This window comes from Cynara cardunculus, unplaced genomic scaffold (assembly GCF_001531365.2).
Source record: "Cynara cardunculus var. scolymus isolate 2C unplaced genomic scaffold, CcrdV1 Un_Scaffold_1775, whole genome shotgun sequence".
Classification (NCBI taxonomy): Eukaryota; Viridiplantae; Streptophyta; class Magnoliopsida; order Asterales; family Asteraceae; genus Cynara; species Cynara cardunculus.
This window is the reverse complement of record NW_020200871.1, coordinates 2,784-23,231: the sequence shown is the minus strand read 5'-3', so window position 1 is coordinate 23,231 and position 20,448 is coordinate 2,784. Positions and strand designations below refer to the sequence as shown.

The 20,448-nt window shown below is 36.5% G+C and overlaps 1 protein-coding gene across 3 annotated transcripts in view; it reads right to left on the bottom strand.

Moving 5' to 3' along the window:
• Positions 1 to 11,258, bottom strand: part of LOC112502684 (calcium-transporting ATPase 3, endoplasmic reticulum-type) — a 51,335-nt gene extending 40,077 nt beyond the window's left edge. For 2 of the 3 annotated variants that reach the window (XM_025106664.1, XM_025106665.1), the window contains exons 1-4: positions 11,025 to 11,248; positions 10,569 to 10,619; positions 10,415 to 10,448; positions 7,821 to 7,838 (exon numbers count right to left, since the gene is read on the bottom strand). In XM_025106664.1, coding sequence (XP_024962432.1) covers positions 7,821 to 7,838; positions 10,415 to 10,448; positions 10,569 to 10,619; positions 11,025 to 11,057 — 136 coding nt within the window. In that variant the 5' untranslated portion in view covers positions 11,058 to 11,248. Of the gene's footprint in view, positions 1 to 7,820; positions 7,839 to 10,414; positions 10,449 to 10,568; positions 10,620 to 11,024 lie in introns of all 3 variants that reach the window. The other variant, XM_025106667.1, reaches the window with a different exon arrangement.
• Between the last annotated feature and the right edge of the window lie 9,190 nt (positions 11,259 to 20,448).

Sequence of the window (20,448 nt, the reverse complement as noted above, 5' to 3'; positions counted from 1 at the left end):
ATCATTATTGCCCTCATCAAAAGGATTCAAGTCTTTTTACAGCTTCCTGTTCAAAAGATTAGGAGTGACAATGGAACTGAGTTCAAGAATGAAGTCCTTCAGAGTTTTCTTAATTCTGTAGGAATTTCACACAATTTTTCTGCTGTGAGAACTCCTCAGCAAAATGGAGTTGTTGAAAGAAAGAATAGAACTCTGGTTGAAGCTACAAGAACAATGCTTGCCTATTCAGACTTACCAATGTTCTTATGGGCTGAAGTTATCTCAAAAGCATGCTTTACACCAAAAAGAACCATTATTAATAAAAAGATGTTTCAAAACATCTTATGAAATCATCAATAAAAAGAAACCTAACATTAAATTCTTTCATTTATTAACATGCAGATGCTTTGTGCTAAATGACAGAGATCATCTTGGAAAGTTTGAAAAGAAAGCTATTGAAGGAGTTTTTGTTGGATATTCACCAACTTCAAAAGCCTTCAGAGCTTACAACAAACAGTCCAGAATTATCATTGAAAGCATCAATGTTAGTTTTGATGAAAGAGAAATTCAGACTTCTGAACAAAACAGTTCAGAACTCGAGCTACAATTAGAATATTTTGAACAAATTGGTCTAGAGTCAAATCAAAATCAGACTAAGACATTTGATCTTACCTCTAAGTCTAATAATTTTGAACTGGATTTAATTTTCAAAGACTTATTTGATGTATCTATGAAAATTATTGCAGATTTTCAAAATCCAAGTATTTCCAAAGATTCTATGAAAAGGAAGGAATTTCATTAACACATATGGGGCAAGCAACTAATACACCATTAAGTCCTCATTTAGAGGATGTTAATGTTGAAACAGAGGAAACTAGGTTCCCTCCTCACATTCCTTCAGTGCATTGAGTCAGAGAGTCCATCTCATGTTGAGCCTTCAAAAGCAAAAAACAACTGCTATTCTTTTTGACACAAGCACAAGTATATATATATAACTTCAATCAACATATTGTTTGTCAATATGCAACACCTATAGACACTTCAATTCTAGGTGTTCAAGGATTAGATGGAAGTCCCGGTGGGATGAACATCAATAATATCCCATTACAAAGTACATCTGTAGTACATGATGTATTTATTGCATCAACAGGCCAACTTACATCAATTGTAGGATTGCAAACAGGATTATCTGTTAATCCTGGTTTCCTATCTACAATTGTCACACAAACTGAGTTTAACAACTTTAGTGACTATTGTAAGAATGAATTTGAAAAGATTCATTCTAAACTCAATGAATTGACGGCTATTAATCCAAGGAGTTTGAAGGTTAGGATGGACAATCTGCAAGAGGATGTTAATGAAAGCTAGATGGAATAGACAAATATGTATTGCTTGTAGAAGATCAAATTGAGCAACTCAAGGTTGTTGATGAAGGTAACTCTGCAATTCTCAATAGCTTATCTTCCAATTTAGTTAATAAGAGTGACTTCCAGATTTTCCAAAGTTGCATATTGAAAATTTTTGACATTCTGTCAAAAAGGATGTTAGAAATGCAAGCTCAATCTCAAGCCTCTCTATTATTAGCTCATCTTCAAACACAAACACAGTCTCAACCTAAGGATCATTACCATACACAAACCCAAAGCCAACCTCCAAGTGATTCATCTACATCAACCTAAGATGCTATTCCTGCAATACCCAAAGCCTATATGCCTAAAATAGAGGAATTTGCCACTGTTGCACAATTCAATGAATTGAAAGAAGATTTGGTAAATTTGAGGTATATAACTACTCTAATCAGGAGAGCCTACTAGAGTCAATGGTAGCCGGCCTGGTGAGGTTCAAATGATGTATTCTGAAATGATTAGCAGGCTGAGGTTCACAAAAGAGGAACTGAATTTGAATTGTCCAATCGTCCAAGTAGCAGAGTTTGAAAGTAAAAGCTTTGTAGATGTGGATTACATTGAACTTGTAGTTATAAGAAAGGATAGCTCAAAGAACAGATTAACAAGTGCAGACTTTCAAGATTAAGGCTATGTGATCAATTATTTCCCCTCAAATTCTTCCAGAAGGCTGACATCTCATGGGTTGAACTGGAATTGAGAAGGTTGATGGGAATTTATATTAGAAATTTGGGTCTGTATGATTTACAAGTTGCTATTGATCTAAATCTGCCTAAGCTGAATTGTGAAGATCCTTTGTCACAAACCTATGAAGATATTATGTTGTTTGGAAATCTCACAAATATAGTCCAGCCAGAATACTATTTCAAGACCTCAAATAGCGGATATCTGTTCAAGATTACAAATATTCCGATGTTCACAACTTAAGTTTTGCATTTCTTTTTGGGAGAGATTGAGGCAATCATATCCACAGATTATGAAGATGTTAAAGCAAGATTTGTGGAAGCAATTAAAGAAAGAATAGAGTTGAGAAATCTTGTCAAGAGTTGTCTAGAATTGGTCACTTTTGAAGAAAACACAAAGAAGGTGTTTGAGAAAGATGTAAGTTTGCCAACAGAGTACTTCATCTCTCGATAGAAAATTGCACAGAAACATTTGAACTAAATAAAATTCATGATATCCTTATTCCCTATCCTAATTCTCGAGAATATGAACAGAAAATAGAAAGATCAGAAAAAAAAACAAGGAAAAATTGATTCAAATAGAAATAATAGGGTAAATTTTTTACTCRACACAATTAACCCTAAGTTTCAAAAAAAAATCTATTGGAATAAACGAAATTGGTAAAAAACCCCCTCGATGGTCATACAAATTAATCAACCAGTTGGGACAATATTTTAGGAAACGACGAAAAGGACATGGCGTACTGTACGGGCTGGATCACCAGCTTCGAACAAGAAGATTTAAACGTATAACTTTTTTAGGTCCTTCGGGCCTAACTTTCAAAAGTTCTAAGAAGTCTTATGGCGACGATTATAATTTTTTTGTAAAATTGAATAGAGATTCGGGTTTTATCTCTCAACTCTGAATCCAAGGAGTATGAGCAAAAAGAAATCAATGTTGTGAATCTTAATGAACGGTTCTTAGAGTTCAAATTTTGGGATTATGTCATGACTAAGAATTCAGAATGGTTACTTATGTGGATTCGTTCACAAGAAAATCATACGGGTTCAAAAGAAAGTATGAAGGATTCATTCATAGAAGTGGGAAGTTAAGAAGGGATGTTTACTCAGACTTGTACATCACAAGATTTGTGGACGTAAAGCAGAAGATATGGAGCACAATCTATTACAGCTTTGAAGTTGAAAGAGAGGATGGGAAGGTATATGAATTCTCCGAAGCTGACTTTCCAAATCTACATCTTCAAGATATGTTCCAGATCTACATAAAGCTAGCACCTTATGAAGACAAAGTGCCAAGTTCTTTGCAATCATTCATGGAATTCTTAAAGCAATCATTTGGGCTGGGATGGTAGACATTCAAATTGCTCGTTTTAAAAAGAGAGGAAGTGTTCTTACTTGCTCCCATTGTTAATCTGGATGGAATGGATGGTCTTCACACAAGAACTGTAATATGTGATCTAGTTGGTTACATTTGCAAGAATCGTCAAGGAAAATTCTTTTTCAGAGCCCATGATGTACATAAATACAGTTATGGAACTTTGAAGCCTATTTTTTATTCATTAGAAATAAGGCTAAGCAGAAGACCAAAAATTATTACAAATGAGGATTGGCCCAAAGTAAGAAAGTTGATGATCTAGATGAGACAGCAAATTGAAGCTCAATTGAACTACATAAGTATCATTCAAGAGAAGTTCATTCCTATGCTAATTGACAAAAAGTTCGAGATTTGAAGCAAAGGGGGAGATTGTAGATTTGAAAATAAACCCATAAGGGTTTTGTGTATTGATTTGATATGTAACCTAATTACAATCAATCTCTATATATAGAGATACTATTACATAGGAATGCCCTTTACATTATAATAATTACACTTAAGTACATTCTGTCTAACACGCCCCCACAAGTTAAGGACGGGTAACGACCTGTAGCTTGGATCGTAAGAATAGAAATTTAGGAGTCGGCAACTGTTTCTTGAAAATATCAGCAATCTGCTCTTTTGTGGAAATGAATTGTACACGATGGTCTCCTTGAGCAACCTTTTCTCTGACAAAATGAAAATCAACTTCCACATGCTTTGTTCGTGCACGAAAGACCGGGTTGGCTGATAGATAGGTTGCACCTAGATTGTCACACCACAGGATAGGAGCTGAAGGGGAACGAACGCCAAGTTCATGAAGGAGAGCTTGAAGCCAAGTAATTTCAGCTACAGTATCAGCCAGAGATTTGTATCCCGACTCAGTAGAGGATCGAAAAACAGTGCGTTGTTTGCGAGCGGTCCAAGATACAAGGTTAGAACCCATATAAATGATCATCTAGACACCCAGCCCAATCAGCATCGGAGAAGGCTTGGAGAGATAAAGTAGATGCCTGACGGATGAGTAAGCCACAGTCAACAGTGCCCAAAGATAACGTAGAATTCGTTTGACCGCAGACCAATGTGATTCAGTAGGGGCATGCATGAAAGGACACACTTTATTAACTACAAAAGTGATATCTGGCCGAGAAAGAGTAACATACTAAAGAGCATCAACGACCTGTTTGTATTTAGTTGGGTCAGAAAAAGCAGGGCTGACAGCTAAAGATAGCAAATAGGACAAGGTCATGAGAGAAGGCATGGGCTTAGAGTCTGAGAGGCTTGCTCGTTGTAAGAGCTCCAAAATGAACCTCTTTTGAGAAAGGATGATGCCTGGTCCTTGAGGGACGAACATGATCAGATCGTTATGGGTCAATAAAGTCTGGAGGCTGCTTCATATAGATTGTTTCAATAAGATGGCCATGAAGAAAAGCATTTTGAACATCAAGTTGCCTGAGCGACCATCTCTGAGAAACCGCAAGCGATAAAACAACCCTGATGGTAGTCTTCTTGACAACAGGATTGAAGGTTTCTTGAAAATCAATGCCATGTTGTTGCCGAAAACCTTCTATGACGAGTCTCGTTTTGTAACGAGTGATGGCACTTGTCTTGTCCCGTTTTATCCTGTAAACCCACTAACAACCAACAACATTAGTATCATGAGCACGAGGAACTAGAGACCACATACCGTTTTTAACAAGAGCGGAGTAATCCTGGCCATAGTTTGACGCCATTCAGGAGATTTGTAGGCAATGGTAAACGAGATTGGTCCAATAGGTGTACTGGAAGTGGTGGTACGATTAGCTGGGGGATTGAAGGGAACCCGTTGTTTGGGGTTGGGTTGGAGGTGAGGAGGACTTTGTCTAGGAGGCGGAGGCCGTGATGGAGAGAAGGAAGTGAATGATAATGGAGATGAACCACTGATATCTGGATCATGTGTAAAGAGGAAGAGGGTTCAGGAGAACATTGAGAGATGGGCAAGAAAGGATGTGGTGAACTGGGCGGATCAGGTACAGGAGATGGAGCGACAGGTGGAGTGTTGTCGATTACCACGTGAGGTGATATCGAGGAGGTGTAGGGACATGATAATATAGGTGAGGAAGTAGGGACAGTAGGAATAGCAAAGGGGAAGTGGTCTTCATTGAAACGAACATGACGAGCAATGTATACACGCTCGGTCGAAGGTCAAGGCAACGATAGCCATGATGTAAAGGACTATAGCCAAGAAAAACGCAAGGGGTAGATCGAAAGTCAATTTTGTGATGGTTGTATGGTCGAAGGTGAGGAAAGCATTGACAACCGAAGAAAAGAGTAATCGGGAGATCGTTTGAAGAGATGTTCGAACGGTGACTTGTTTGTTGAGGTTTGCGAAGGCATGCGATTGATTAGGTATACAGCAGTATCGAAGGCGTAAATTCCAGAAACACTGGATTGAACAAGCAGAGTGAGACCAGTTTCAACGACATGTCGATTGCATTGTTCCACAAAGCCATTTTGCTCACTAGTGTGAGGACATGAACAGCGATGAACAATGCCAAGGGATGAGAAGAAGGGAGATAGATTTCGACCATGGTAAGAAAACCTTTGAACGTGTTGTGGATATCTGAGTTTTGAGCCAATGGATAGATCCACATATAACGAAAATGATGATCAACACATAGCATAAAGTAACGATGACCTTCAAAAGATAAAATAGGTGCAGGACCCAGACATCACAATAAACCAAATCTAAAATTTTATTACTTCGAAAGGAAGAAACAGGTAATGAATGTTTTGATGATTTGCCCATTTGACAGGACGTACAAAAAGGTAATGTCTTATTTGTAGCAAGAATAGAAAATCTAGAAAGCATAAAATGAAAAAGACGCTGATGTGGATGACCAAGCCGCCTATGCCAAATGGTAGAGAATGCATGATCAGCAACAAAAGCGATTTGTTTAATAGACTTGAGTTGGGGTAGAAGACAGAGTAAAGACCATTCTCACTGGGCCATAAGCACGGTAGTGCGTATAGACTTGTCCTTTACGACAAAAAAGGTTAAGTGAAATTCAAAGAAAACATTGTTATCTAAATAAAATTTCTGAATAGAAAGAAATTTTCTGGTGATTTCTAGAACGTGAAGAATATTAGATAGACAAAAGGGTTTGTATGGTGAGTAAATGATTAAGGAGCCAATATGAAGTATAGGGAGTCCCTTACCATTACCAACATGGAGAGCCTCACTACCATGGTAAGCGGCGGCGGCGGCAGACAACAGACGGCAGATTCCGGCGACGGCAGCAGACGATCAACCTTCTAGTGGCGTGACCAAGAGGGCAGGTAGGGTTTTGGTAACTTGGCTCTGATACCAGAATAAACCACAAGGGTTTTGTGTATTGATTTGATATCCTAATTACAATCGGTCTCTATATATAGAGATACTAATTACATAGGAGTGTCCTCTACATTATACTAATTGCACTTAAGTACATTCAGTCTAATAAGATAAAGTTGCTTCAAACTCTAAGTCTTAACTCCGAAGACTTGCCTTTAGAAATTTGGAATCCTAGAGTTTAGAGTTCGAAAGATGAATTAATTGTACCAAGTGCTAACTTTGAAAGTGTTGTCTTCAGAGTTCTGGAGTTAAGATTCCAGAGTTCGATAGAAAAGCAAATGCGACCAAGTGTTAAGTCTGAAGAATTGGAGTTTAGAGTTAGAACATTAACTCTAAATGTTCAATACAAAATTAAATATAGAAGATTTCCAGATCAAGGACTTCTCACAAACGAAGATTCCTTATACGATACTAGAACACGTGTCTTCATGTAATTAGTTTGTCATGTAAACCATGTATCTAGCATTTCTGTTCTAGTATAAATAAGTGTCTGTTAGACTTTGTTTTGTAACTTTTGATACACAGATTGTATAGATATCATTTAGATTCTTTTGCAAACACTTCTTGTTATTCAATATACATGATATCCGATATCATTCTTGTTGATATTTTTCTATGTTCTTCATATTCTTGACTAAATCTCTTTCTACACGACTCACAAAAATGCCCACACAGCATGCAGTACATCCGTAAGGGGACGCCATCTATATTCACAATGTCTAAAGCAATACAACTTTAACAGCAAACAACTACCAGAAGTTCATATGAGCAGTAAATCTAAAACATTGAGTATGGAATCAAGAAACTCACAACTAAGGAAAATCTTAATCACTACTAATTATGCTCAGAACTCACCAACACCCTTCCCCCCAAAAAAATGATAAATCCCCACAACACAGCTACAATAACAGAAAACTTTTATCTCCAGTACAAAGATGAGAAAGATGAAAATTACTTCACAAAGAAGTAGCTTATAAGAGACCTACTAAAAATAAGTAGAAAAGGACGAGAGCAAAGGTTATACTTACTTTCTTCTTGAGGCAACACTGCAACAAAAAGAGCAACCAATTAGTAAAGAGCAAACGGCGTAAAATATAGCTGAAATCATACTCATTAAGCTGACAAGAAAGAAATATGCCAAGCTGTTTATGACATAAGTCTATATTCATGAGCTGCATCGAAATTGGAATTACTAAAGATACTATGCAAAGGGCAACCAGATTTTCGAATCTGCTCGGATTGGTGTGAAGGAGTTTGCACAGACAACAGAATAAGAAGATATGAACAAAATCGTTAAAATATATTCTGTTGCATTACAAGGCATGCTAAGTGCATTAAGAAAGGGCCTCTTGCTTGAAATCATATTGCAGAGTGCATTGATGAGCACATATGTCAACTACAATATTTTACTAATTGCATGAGAGATTGTGTTGTTCATTCTGTTTTTTTCGTGATACACAGAAAGTCAATCAGATGGTGTTTAACCTCATGATAACGTCAACAGCATCTATTAGATGTGTGCTAATTAATAAGAATTATATGATAATGATACAAAGTGTAGCATTTGTAAAAGAATTCCCTGGAGTCCCTTATCTCAGCAGGCATGATGAGAGAGTTCATACGGCAGAACATCATGAGCATGAGACTGGAGTTGGACAATCCGCTATTCTGTAAGGTATACGATTAATTTGTTAACATCAAGCAACTATGTCCTTAATGATTGGTTTCTTGGAACTATGTTCTTCCTACAACTTTGGATGCCCCATATAGATTTTGTGTTGTGCTTGATGCATTTGAAATTGTGTTTTCACCAAGTAACACATTCAAATGGTAGGAGGAGAAAGAGTTTAGCAAAAAATAAAGACTCTACTTCTACGAACATTTTCCATCTACTCTAAAGTACCTTTTTGATGAAATGCATCTATTGTGGCACCAAAAATAACTAAACTTCAAACCAATAATGAATTTGAAATCCACATTGAAAGTTCAAGGGGGAAGATGAAAGAAGCCGATAGAAATGGATACAAGGATCTTCCGATATTGTAGGAAATGCATTCCCATATTGCAGGCTAGACATTGTCACTATATGACGTGTGAACTTAGTATAGTTCTTGAAGACTTCCTCTAACATTTTAATGATTCAAAATTTCAATTTCTTCATCTATTGTCTGTCAAATTCCATGGAATTTATTTATTATGCATTTCTTGTTGTTACAGTTCGGAGTAAGGGTTCAATCGTTCCTTGTTTAAATTATCAGCTAAGGATCATCCATAAAGCATTCAAGTACCCGTCAGCAATAGCATGAATTTTTTTCTAGTTTGGGAGAAAACTTTAGGGGGGGAACAGTACTTTAGTCAGGGCACACCATGGCGATGCTAGACAGAACTTGGGAAACTGTACACAGTATAGAAGATGAGTCCTAAAGGGCCCGGCGTGTATATTATGTGATATAAAAAAATATTGGGCCACTTTACACTTTCCTAAGCACCTGTAATCTGTTCCAGCTTCCTTAAGTCTTTATATTAAATGACAAATGCAAATTCTTGAATATGGTGGTGGATGTCAGCAAAGACAAAGACGTTAAGAATTAGAAATGAGGATACCCAAAGGTTGGCACTAATTAACAAGAAAATGAGGCATTACTTCGATGTCGTTTACTCAGTACTAACAGAGCTTCGGATAAGAATGAAAACTGCTAAGATGTTGTACTAGTTTCTTGTTTTATATATTATGTTTATTTGTTTATCAGCCCAAACCCACAGGCCGTTCTTCTGTACTGTATTAGGGGTCTCACTCAAAGTAATACACATTCAATTTGACCCTAAACACATGAATGTAAAAGGATGAAGCTGTTAATGCAGGTAAGCAGAAAATAACATCAGAAAAGTAGTCAACATGCATATAAAGAATTGGAAATTACCAAAGGATTTGCCTAAAATAGAGCAATGTAGATTCATGTTCAAGATCCTTTGAGGCCTAGTTACATCAGCATAAGTCTTTACAAAAAATACGACACAATAGTTCTGGTTGGCCTCATTTTTAGCCTAGCCATCTAGTTTGGAACAACGTCCGTTTAGCATTCATAGAATCTGAGGTTTCCAAGTAACAATCAGGTCAGAGTTTCTGACACTAGAAGCGTCCAGAAACAAAGATCAGGTTGTTCATTGTATTCTATGCCCCATTATTTGTTCCGTCGTCACCCCCTTAGTAACTTACTTCATTGAAACCTCAGTGTGGTGTGTAGAGATGAGCCATATGGGTGCATTTACAGAGAAAACAATGGTAGGGTTGAACCAGGCGGTTGACCCCTGTCATATTTTTTGGTTGGGTTCGCTTTGTTAGTGAAATGTCCTTGTATTGTGTGATTTATCTATCTAGTGCTTCAACAAAAGCAGCCTAATCATATAGTCAGAGATTTTACACTGTACGCTTTCACTTTCATAGCATTGCATTGTAATCTATTTCCTTTTTTTTTATCATCACATTTTGCTCCTTTTTGATATAAAAAATCTAAACATGCAGATAATATGATATATTTTTACTGACCAGTCCAGTCACTAATCCAAGTATTCAGAGTTCAATTAGACATTAACCAGCTGGAATATCAAAACAAGGGCATACCGTTTCTGCCATAAATCCGAGCATGACTTGTGACCTGTAAGTATTCCAGAAAATGAATTTTTGAACAAAATGTCAGTTCATACTAAAAAGCCAAATCAATCGACTAGACGGGGACAGAAGGTTGGAAAAATGATCGCTGTCAACCACCCCATACCTGGATATCTGTGAGACCCTTTGTGGGATCTACTCCGAAGAAATCGAGGACCTGCATATAGAAACAGATACATTGCATGCCCAGTAGGAAAACAACGTTAAATTACAATTTACATTAATGCTTAGAGATAGGAGTTGGAGCTCAGTTGTTCATAGTTTTAGGATGATAAACATGGTCAATTTTCACTATGAAGCTAAGACTGCACACACATTAGTAGAACAATAATACATCAAGAATGCTATATTTTTAATGCCAACGATAAAAAATCATGGATCATCCACCAACTCCATCCCAAAGAAAAAACAGAAGAAACGTCCACCTTCGCAAAGAACATACATTTGCATGGAGTTATACAGGAAAAAAGACATCACCCTAGCTAGACAATGATGTTAGGATTAGGGGAATTCAATCTTAAGTTCGCAAATATTGTCCAACAAATTAAGTTATGAATTATACCTCCGGTACAGATCTGGCGAATGCGTCCTCCATTGGAGAGAGGACGTTAGGTAGGTAGAGCACCTGACGATCGAACTCGAACCGAATGGAGTGTGTTCAATGATTATTGCTCTGGTTTTGTGTTCAAATTTTCTTAATTGGTTGTTTTTAACATGTAAAATGTTAAGATCTAGTAGCAGTTTTCATTCACCTGAAGGTGGGAAGACGTTACGGGTAAGCGACGTCGTGAATCGGGATCCAAGAGGCCGCTAGGGTTTTTGTTGTTTGTTTCAACGACTACGAACGAAGGCCGACGTGGCATTTAAATTTTTTTTAAATATGTTAAATTATTTTTATTCATGTTATACGTTATTGTTTATTTAAAAAAAAAATTAATTAAAATAGTTATTTTCTGAGTTTGGTTTCAGATTTTAGCTATGTCCTCCTCATTTTTACCAAAATTGTCATATTGTCCGTGACACACTAGGTCTACAATTGCCGACTCAGCTAAACGACAAAAAAATTATACTTTATAGTTTATACCTCCGTCCACAATATCCTCGGTCCGCAAGTGGAGAAATGCCCTCTCGAGTTTCAAGATTTACACTTTCTACCCTGGTCGGCAATTGCGGACCTGGCTTTTTGCACACCTACACTTGTCGGGCCCGGGTGAAACTAATCGAACCTTATTTGTTGACTATATTTTGACCTTCGACCTCCGTAATTTTTGAACAAATTATCATTTTTCAGATGTTTTATACATGTTTAATTGCGGCTTGTACAAATATTTGTACCATTTTCTAGTAATTGGTTGATGGTTGGTTGGATGAATTTAATTCATGTGATCTATAAATAGCAACGCTAGTAGGATGGAGATATATAGAAAAAGCATAATAGCTTAATTTCTTTCTTTCTTTGTTCATTATATATTTTTGTTCCTTGAATTCATTTGAAAACGAGTTTCGATGTCGAAAAAATTACATTACATATTTGTGTTGGTGGTCAATGGGTGCGAGCAAACGATGGGTGGGATTATATTTGTTCAGGTGATACAATGCACTATACAATTGTGCACATTACACATCAAAGCTTGGTTGTTATGTTCAGAGAGAATGTGGAATCGGAAGTTTTGTTGGCCTTATTGTCCCTAATGCGCCTATAAGTCTTTCCGACTGCAAGTTCGAACCATGCATCATTATTTTTTCTTTCTCTTTAATTTTTTTTTTTTTTGCATTAGTAATCCACTTCTGCTTATGCTTAATTTGTTCTTTTGCATCAGCAATCCATCTCTTCCTCTCATCCACCTCTTGCTCAATCTTTTTTTTTTCACACCAAGCTCTGCACATTTTTAAACTAATGCATGGATTTTTAGTTCATATTCCTTGATCTCCCCCGGTACATAATCGGGCATTTTCAGTGGACCTAAAAATCTTTTATCCCATGAAGCTCCCAACATTTCCTACTCCTCGTCTGTTTTTTAAGGTATCAAGCCATCATTGATAGTTAACCACCACTCCTCGTCCGTTTTTAAGGTATCAAGCCATCATTGATAGGTAACCACCACTCCTCGTCCATTGTTGGAATTTTAAAGCCAGGACTGGAAGAGCTTCCATCCATTGTTAGAGACGGATAACAAGTAACAAATCTTTCAACCTTATAGAGAAAATAGAGAAGGGTAGCAAGTAACAAATCATTCAACCTCTTCTATTTAAAAAGGCAAAAACAGAGGCACGTACACAATTGTGGAGGTCAAACTGATCAATATTGCGAACGTATCATTTGAAAAAGATAAACAAATCAAATTCAAACGAATCTTGCAGGTTTTTTTCAGAAGCTTGATAGTGACTATGCATGGGTATGACCTCCTAACTTATACAAATATTATCACTGATGATTGTAGAGAAACTATCTTCAAAAGAGATCTTGAAGGAAAATAAGATTATAGAGCATAAGTCTACAACAGATCCCGTCTATGATGTCCTAGTGAATTCTTGCTATCAGTTGTTGCTAAATGGTTGCATACCATCTGAATATGGTGCATTTGTTTATGAAGGAAAACGAGGATTATAGTGAAGTAAACAATAAACAACTAATGACTGCAAAATAGGCAAAAAAGCAGGCACGTACGCAATTGCGAGGTCAAACTGGTCAACATTGCGGACGTGGATTTGGTCAAGATAAATAAAGGACGAATCTTGAAGGCTTTTCAGACGAATCTTGCAGGATTTTCAGAAGAACCTTGAAAGGCAAACTTTACAGAAAAAGCTTGTAGGTTTTTTCAAACCAATTTTAATGTCATTATCTTGACCTGATCCTCGTTCGCAACTTTTACTAGTTTCACCTCTGCAATTGCGGATGTGCCTCCATGTTTGCCTATAAATACCCAAGTCGCAAGGGTCTTAAACCACAAAAAAGAAAAAGAAAAATGTATTCAGTAAGGCAAAAGTGAATACATGACATCCGAAAATATTCATGTCTGGAACTTCAGGTGTTTAACCCAAATCGCTTCCAACTACTACCACCGAGTTATATGGTTAGTGTGCTTATTTTTTTATGGGTCTTAGTTGTGTTAAATCCTGCCTAAGGCTAATCTTGTTAATATTCATCAATAGTTGCTCATCCACAATTGTTCACCATGAAACTCCATCATCAAGGGTGCTTTCCAGAACCACCTAGAAGACATTAGTTATGTGGTCTAGAAATCTATGTTGACATAATGGATGTCGACAATCTTTCCATGCAACTACTTTACCAGATAACAGAAGAGCTAGGATACAACGAATGCAAATATTATAAGCTGTTTTTTTAAGGCTAAGGCGGACTTATTGAGTGGACTAGAAGCATTGACCATCGATGAAGATGTAATGAATATACATCAATATGTTATAGCGATAAAGTGGATATTGACAGTTCTACTCGAATACCACTAGAGCATATAAGAAGTCGGACGAGATTGTGCAAAAACCAGAGATTGTGTAGTCGTAGCTTGACATTTAAATGACCATATATCTTAGTAATAAGAAACTTTTAATCTGTAATGTGTTGAAAACCTTATGCTTAACAGGAGCTCGTTTGGACAAATTTTGGAGCACTTTTTTGATTTCTCCTTTCTTTGTGAAAGATGAGGTATGAGACCATTGATGAGAAAAGGATGCCTTAAGTATATCATTAATGGTTGACCGCCTTTGTCATCTACTAATATCATAACACTCCCATCTTTGACCAAGAAGGATAAAGCATGAAGATCCATAGTCTGTGCAAACAAGCTCCTGACTATAATGGGGTTTTCAACACATGACAGATTTGAGTTCCTAGTGAATTAAGATACGTTGTCACTTAGTTATCATATATAATAAATTATTGTTAGTCGATTAAAGATTTTATATATGTATAGTATGGAATATGTAAATGTAAAGGTGAAAATGTAAATGTAATCATACCAAGTTATGCAGTCATAATAAATTATGTCATTTGGAGCTAAAGTCGTACAATCATATAAAATAATGATACATATAAAATAAGCTAATCCGCATGTGACGTCTACCGCATCGCATATAAGACCTCTGCAATGTGCCATCGCCACTGCATCGCCTTTCTTCTTGCATCAACCACATAGCTGATGGGGTCTTTCAGAAACCCACTATGAGAGGAACCTACAAGCCTAGACACCACAATCGCCAAGGGGGGAGTTCTGATGTGGTACATTGTCGGTGTAAACCCATGAGAACTCTCCACTCATCCATACATGATGCTGGTCATCGAGATAAGTAAAAGAACTTGGCAACACGATACTTGTTATAGACAATCATCTCAAACATCTGCAGGTTGAAAATCCAATCACCCAATACTTGTTATTGATGCATATGGGGATAAAGAACTGAAATATTAGAGTAGCAAAAAAAAATACTTAATAAAAATACACTATATTATGAGTTAAATTAAATAAATCTAAACATATTTCCATACCCTATTTAGATGATACCATAACAGGAAATCATTTATCTTACCATCAGCTTGCGTATAGACATAATCTGGGCCTTGGTGGCCAACCAAGAACTCCTAGAAATCGGCTATCATAACCATCCATGGTGCTGATTTCGAACGCGATTCTAGGAGCATTCGTACCCAACAATCATTGTGTTATTAACAAAACAGAAATTGTTCATCTAATTACTTATATCTTCAATTATAGTAGTAATACTTAAATTAACTTTTGTACTAACAAGGCTCAACAACTATGTTAGGACCAAAATTGTCCTAAGCTTTAGAAAGTTTTATAAAGTCAAATGTATTGCTTTGTATTGTAATATCCATGTAATTGGACTAAGGGCATTTGGGCTTATCTTGTAAATGTCTCCTATAAAAAGGTGACATGCGCTTAGAAGTAATAGTTGTTGATTCTAATTATTCTTCTCATGAGAGTCGTGTAAGGTGTTTGAGAGATTGTAATTTCTAGTTTTTATGAATAAAGAATTGGTGGTTTCATCATGTTCATGATCTTCATCTACAATCTCTCAATTACTGTTTAATTCTTGATTTGCTGTGGATCTAGGAATAACAGAAGAAATGTCACTCTCCAAGCCCAGTAGTATGTTCCACCAATGCCTATTTATAGTAAGACCTAAGCCAACACTCGGGCAACTGAAAACTATGGTATAGTGTGGTTATAGTAGCCACCAATGTGAGAGAAAGAGGAGTAGTAGTAGGTAGGAAGCCAAAGAAGATGATATTTGTCTTCCTGACCTCTTCTTGCGTCTTGGCCTCTACTGGGCCTCTACAGGGGGTGATGTCTCAGCTACCATGCAAACTGGAGTACTGAACATGCCACTCCTACCATATGATGAGTCTGATGGGTCTGACATACCGGTAGATGATGACTGGAATATGTCAAATGCTGACCGTATATGACTAGAGAAATCATGAGTCATCGACTAGAATGATGACCCCGATGTGCCCTGCAAATTGAGATTGGTCAGTTTCAATAGATTTTTTTAGAAGAACAAAAAAATAAACAAAGGGTAGTAGTAACTTACAGGCTGCATATAAGGGCCTGTGTACCATACGATGGAGCTAACCCCACATCAACTACCACACTATAGGTCATCAGCTGGGATACATGGAACAATGACCCGATGGTGAAATACCTTGGAAATTGAGAAAATATTGGCCATTTTTCAAAATAAATAAAGAATAAATAAAGAATTGGTAATTTTTCAGTAGAAACTCCTGATTAATGACTTATAGGCTGTGTGTAGTGGGCCGGTGTAGATCCTAAGAACATAGATCTGAACATTGTAGATTTAGATGCATGTGACACATCGAACTGTTGGCCACCCAACATCTAATAAAAGAAAACAAAGGTTCATCAAGAAACAAATAAAAAATGGTGGCCGATAAATTAAGTTAAACACTTACCTGACAAGACGTGAACTGTTGGCAAAGGTACTCGACAGTCGATAGACGTCTCTCCGTATCCTTATAAAAGGGTCGTGAGTCACCCTGTAGCCATAGTAATCGGTCTAGAGTCTGGTCAAATCATTCTAATGATGCATATGAGTCAGGATGACGCATCTGGTGATGGTCAGAAGGTGCCGTATAGAAGGGGGGATCATATCCTTGGGCGGCCTTTAGATGATACTGGGGGCCCACGTCATCATCATGGACTGACTCCTCCTCTAAGAAAGAATTGGGATCAGAAGAGGAGGGTGTGAATCCCAAATCTTCACTCAGATTAATAACAATCAAGAACAGAATATGAATATTAAAGATAACACCAAAAGTATTTGTATTCAAATTCTTAGAAGATTACAAATGATTTCAACTAATTACAAATTACAAGGAAAGACTATTTATACCTACAAAGCATTAAAGACAAAATTTACAAATGGAGAAACACTTGAATACAATATTTTAGCAACAGAGAGCTATGGCATCCGTGTATGTCACGAGGGTTGATATACATTGAGAATTCAATGTATTGAGAATTGGGTTTTGTTGTTGCAAGAGTTTGACCTAGAAATAATGGACAGAGAAGGAGTAGACAACCAGGTGGCATACCATTTATCTAGGATAGAAAGCCTGAGATAGCAGAAGGAGACATTATTGAGACCTTACCCAATGAAAGAATCCTCATGATACAACAACCAAAGACACCATGGTTTGCAGATATAGAAAATTTCATGGCATGTGGCATAAAACCTTATGATTATACAGGCCACATATTGAAGAAATTTTTACATGATGTTAAGTCTTATTTATGGGATGACCCTTTTCTGTTTAAACTTGGTGCATATTAGCTTTTAAGAAGATGCATTCCAGAATATGAAGTGGCAGCAATCTTGCAGCATTGCCATCATGCATCATATGGAGGACACTTTGGAGGTCAAAGAACTACAACCAAGGTCCTACAGTCTGGTTTTTACTGCACAACTCTTTTCAAAGATGCCCAGAATTTTGCACAAAGGTGCAATGAGTGTCAAAGAAGTGGTTTCATTTCTAAAAGAATGAAATGCCACTAAATGGGATATTAGAAGTAGACTTATTTGATGTTTGTGGAATAGACTTCATGGGTCCTTTCCCCCATCAAACAAATGTCAATACATACTAGTCGTTGTTGATTATGTCTCAAAATGGGTGGAAGTTGCGAAATGTGTTTCAAATGATGCCAAAACTGTGGTTAAGTTCCTCCAAAAACAAATTTTCACACGGTTTGGTACCCCTTAGGGCACTGATTAGTGATGAGGGTACCCACTTTGTGAACAATTTGTAAAGTGGAGTTCTTGAAAAATATAATATTAACCATATAATTGCCACAACATAGCAATCACAGACAAATGGTTTGGCAGAGCTCTCTAATAGAGAAATAAAAGGAGTTTTAGAAAAAGTCGTCAAGCCAAATAGGAAGGACTGGGCATTCAAGCTAGATGATGGGCATACTGAACTTCTTTCAAAACACCAATTGGAACATCTCCATATAAGCTAGTCTATGGCAAGGCTTGCCATCTTCCTTTATAACTTGAACACAAAGCATATTAGGCAATCAAAGAGCTAAATATGTCTTTGGATGATGCTAGCAAGAAAAGGAAGTTACAACTTTGTGAAATGGAGGAACATATGCAAATGTCCTATGAAAAATGCCAAACTCTACAAAGAAAAAACAAAAAATTGGCATGATAGAAAAATCCAGCACAGAGAATTGAGAGAAGGACAACAAGTCCACCCATTTAATTCTAGGTTGAAACTGTTCCCAGAAAAGCTTAAGTCTAGGTGGTCTTGACCTTTCCTCATTCACAAAGTATACTCATATGGAGCAGTTGATCTAATCAACCTGGAGGATAATACTGTGTTTAAGGTAAATGAGCAGAGAGTAAAGTTATATCATGACCCTGTAGCATTCCCAGAGAATTGTTCCGAGAATTTGGCTACACCTTAAGAAAGGAATTCAGGAATCATTCAACAAATGTACTTCATATATGATACTTTTTGAGGTTCATCTCATTAGGACTTCCATTCAATCATCAATATCATGTAAAAAGTATATTTATTAATGTTACGGCAAAATAACATATAAATTGCAAAATCTGTGTAGTGTAGAAAAATAAACCAACATATGCTTCGATTTAGGCTCAAAAAGATAAACTGTGTGGACTACACAAATTTATCAGACTCAATATGTGATCAAAAAGACTTAAAGAGGGGAATCATATATCCTTCTTTTTCACTATCAACTTTCTTCGAATAAGAAATTGATAAAATGTGAGCTGCGTGCCCCAAGTGTTATTGAAACACTTATCTTTTAAGAGATAAATGAGTAGCTGGTGGGGTTATGACAATAATTGGCCTAGACTTTGCCTTTTTCAATATTGGTCTCCAAAGAATCGGGAACTAATAGACTTCGTGGTTTGCCCGGATTTTAGAGGTTAGAACATGATTCTTTTTATCTTTTAATCCTGACACAACTCTCGTTAATTCTTTTAGCTCACAACAACTACCCCTTTCATGTTAATTTTAAGCTCCGCACACAAACCCATGTTGTATTTAAGCTCACTTAGATATGGATGTCCTCTTGGGTAGGTCTGTCGGTTCTGACATTCCATAGAAGTATTTCTGTGAAGTACTCAGTCCCTCCTAAATATAACAGTATGTTCAAATGATCACAAATGGTTGATCAAAATATTATTGCTATGAAGCACAAATGATGAGATAAAAGAAATTGATCAAGAAATATGTAGCATTTAAGCACAATCAACAAGGAGTGATATATCAAAATAGATAATTCAACTTATGTGGGAGAAATGAATGAAAATCTATAAGTACAAGTTTACAGATTTAGATATTCAAAGAATAATGAAATGTGTAACAATCAAAGTAAAAAAAATCAGAAAACAACTTTGATTACAAACGAGTGTATTATCACCGAAAATGATATTCATATAAGAGATGTGATAATAACAGTTTAAAGAATAGCTGAAACATGTTTTGGAATTATGTATGATGAGAAACTACGCAAGTAAAATCTCAAGAAATATCTGCTCAGAAAATGTACTCATTTTAGAAATCAATTCAATTTCCAAAAAAAAAATAATTAAATTTTTTAGAGATTCCCCTTAGAAGATAGATTTAAGTAGTATTTCATTTTAGCTCAAGAACCAAAAATGAAAACATTTTGGATTAGGTCCTGAACTGTGTTGTTCAGAAGCCATATTGATTTCAGCACGGGTCTTGAACTGATTTATTCAGAAACCATTTACATTTCAGCATGAGTCCTGAACTGTTGTATTCAGAAACCATTAATCAGACAGATTACAAACTCTCCCTGCATTTGTGTATCATAGACATGATATTCTAATCAACACATCAATGATACACCTGCAAAACAGATCAAGCAGATTTTGGTACCTTGACGAACTTGCAGCAATTGCAGCATTCTTCTTAGAAGCAATATCAAGCCATTTCTTCTTCTTTGTAAGTTCTTTGGCAATTGCAGCATTCTTCTTAGAAGTGTTTCTCTTTTCAAGAGCAAACAATTTCTTTTCTTCATCCAGTGTTTTCTGCTTTTGAGCAATGCTGTCAGCCAATTCCAGATTCTTGCTTAGACATTCTTCTTTAATCTCTTTCTTTTCTTTATCAACCTTGGCTCGTTCCAAGATGATAAGTTGTTCAAAATCAGAAATTTGCTTTAAGAGCATTTTGGCATTTAGCTCCAAAGAATTAATCTTGTTTTCAAAGGATATTCGTTCAGTACCAAATCTTTTCTCAATTTCAATCATCTTTTTCTTCTCTTTCTCCAAAACTTTCCTTTCAGCATTCGAAACCTTTTCCACTTCTAAAACCTTTTCTTTCTCTTGTTCCAGTAATTTCTCAGTTAATTCCTCAATCTGCTTGCTCAGTCTTAAACTTTCCTATGAATCAGAAGTATTATCCATCCATCCAGTTTTTCTTGTAA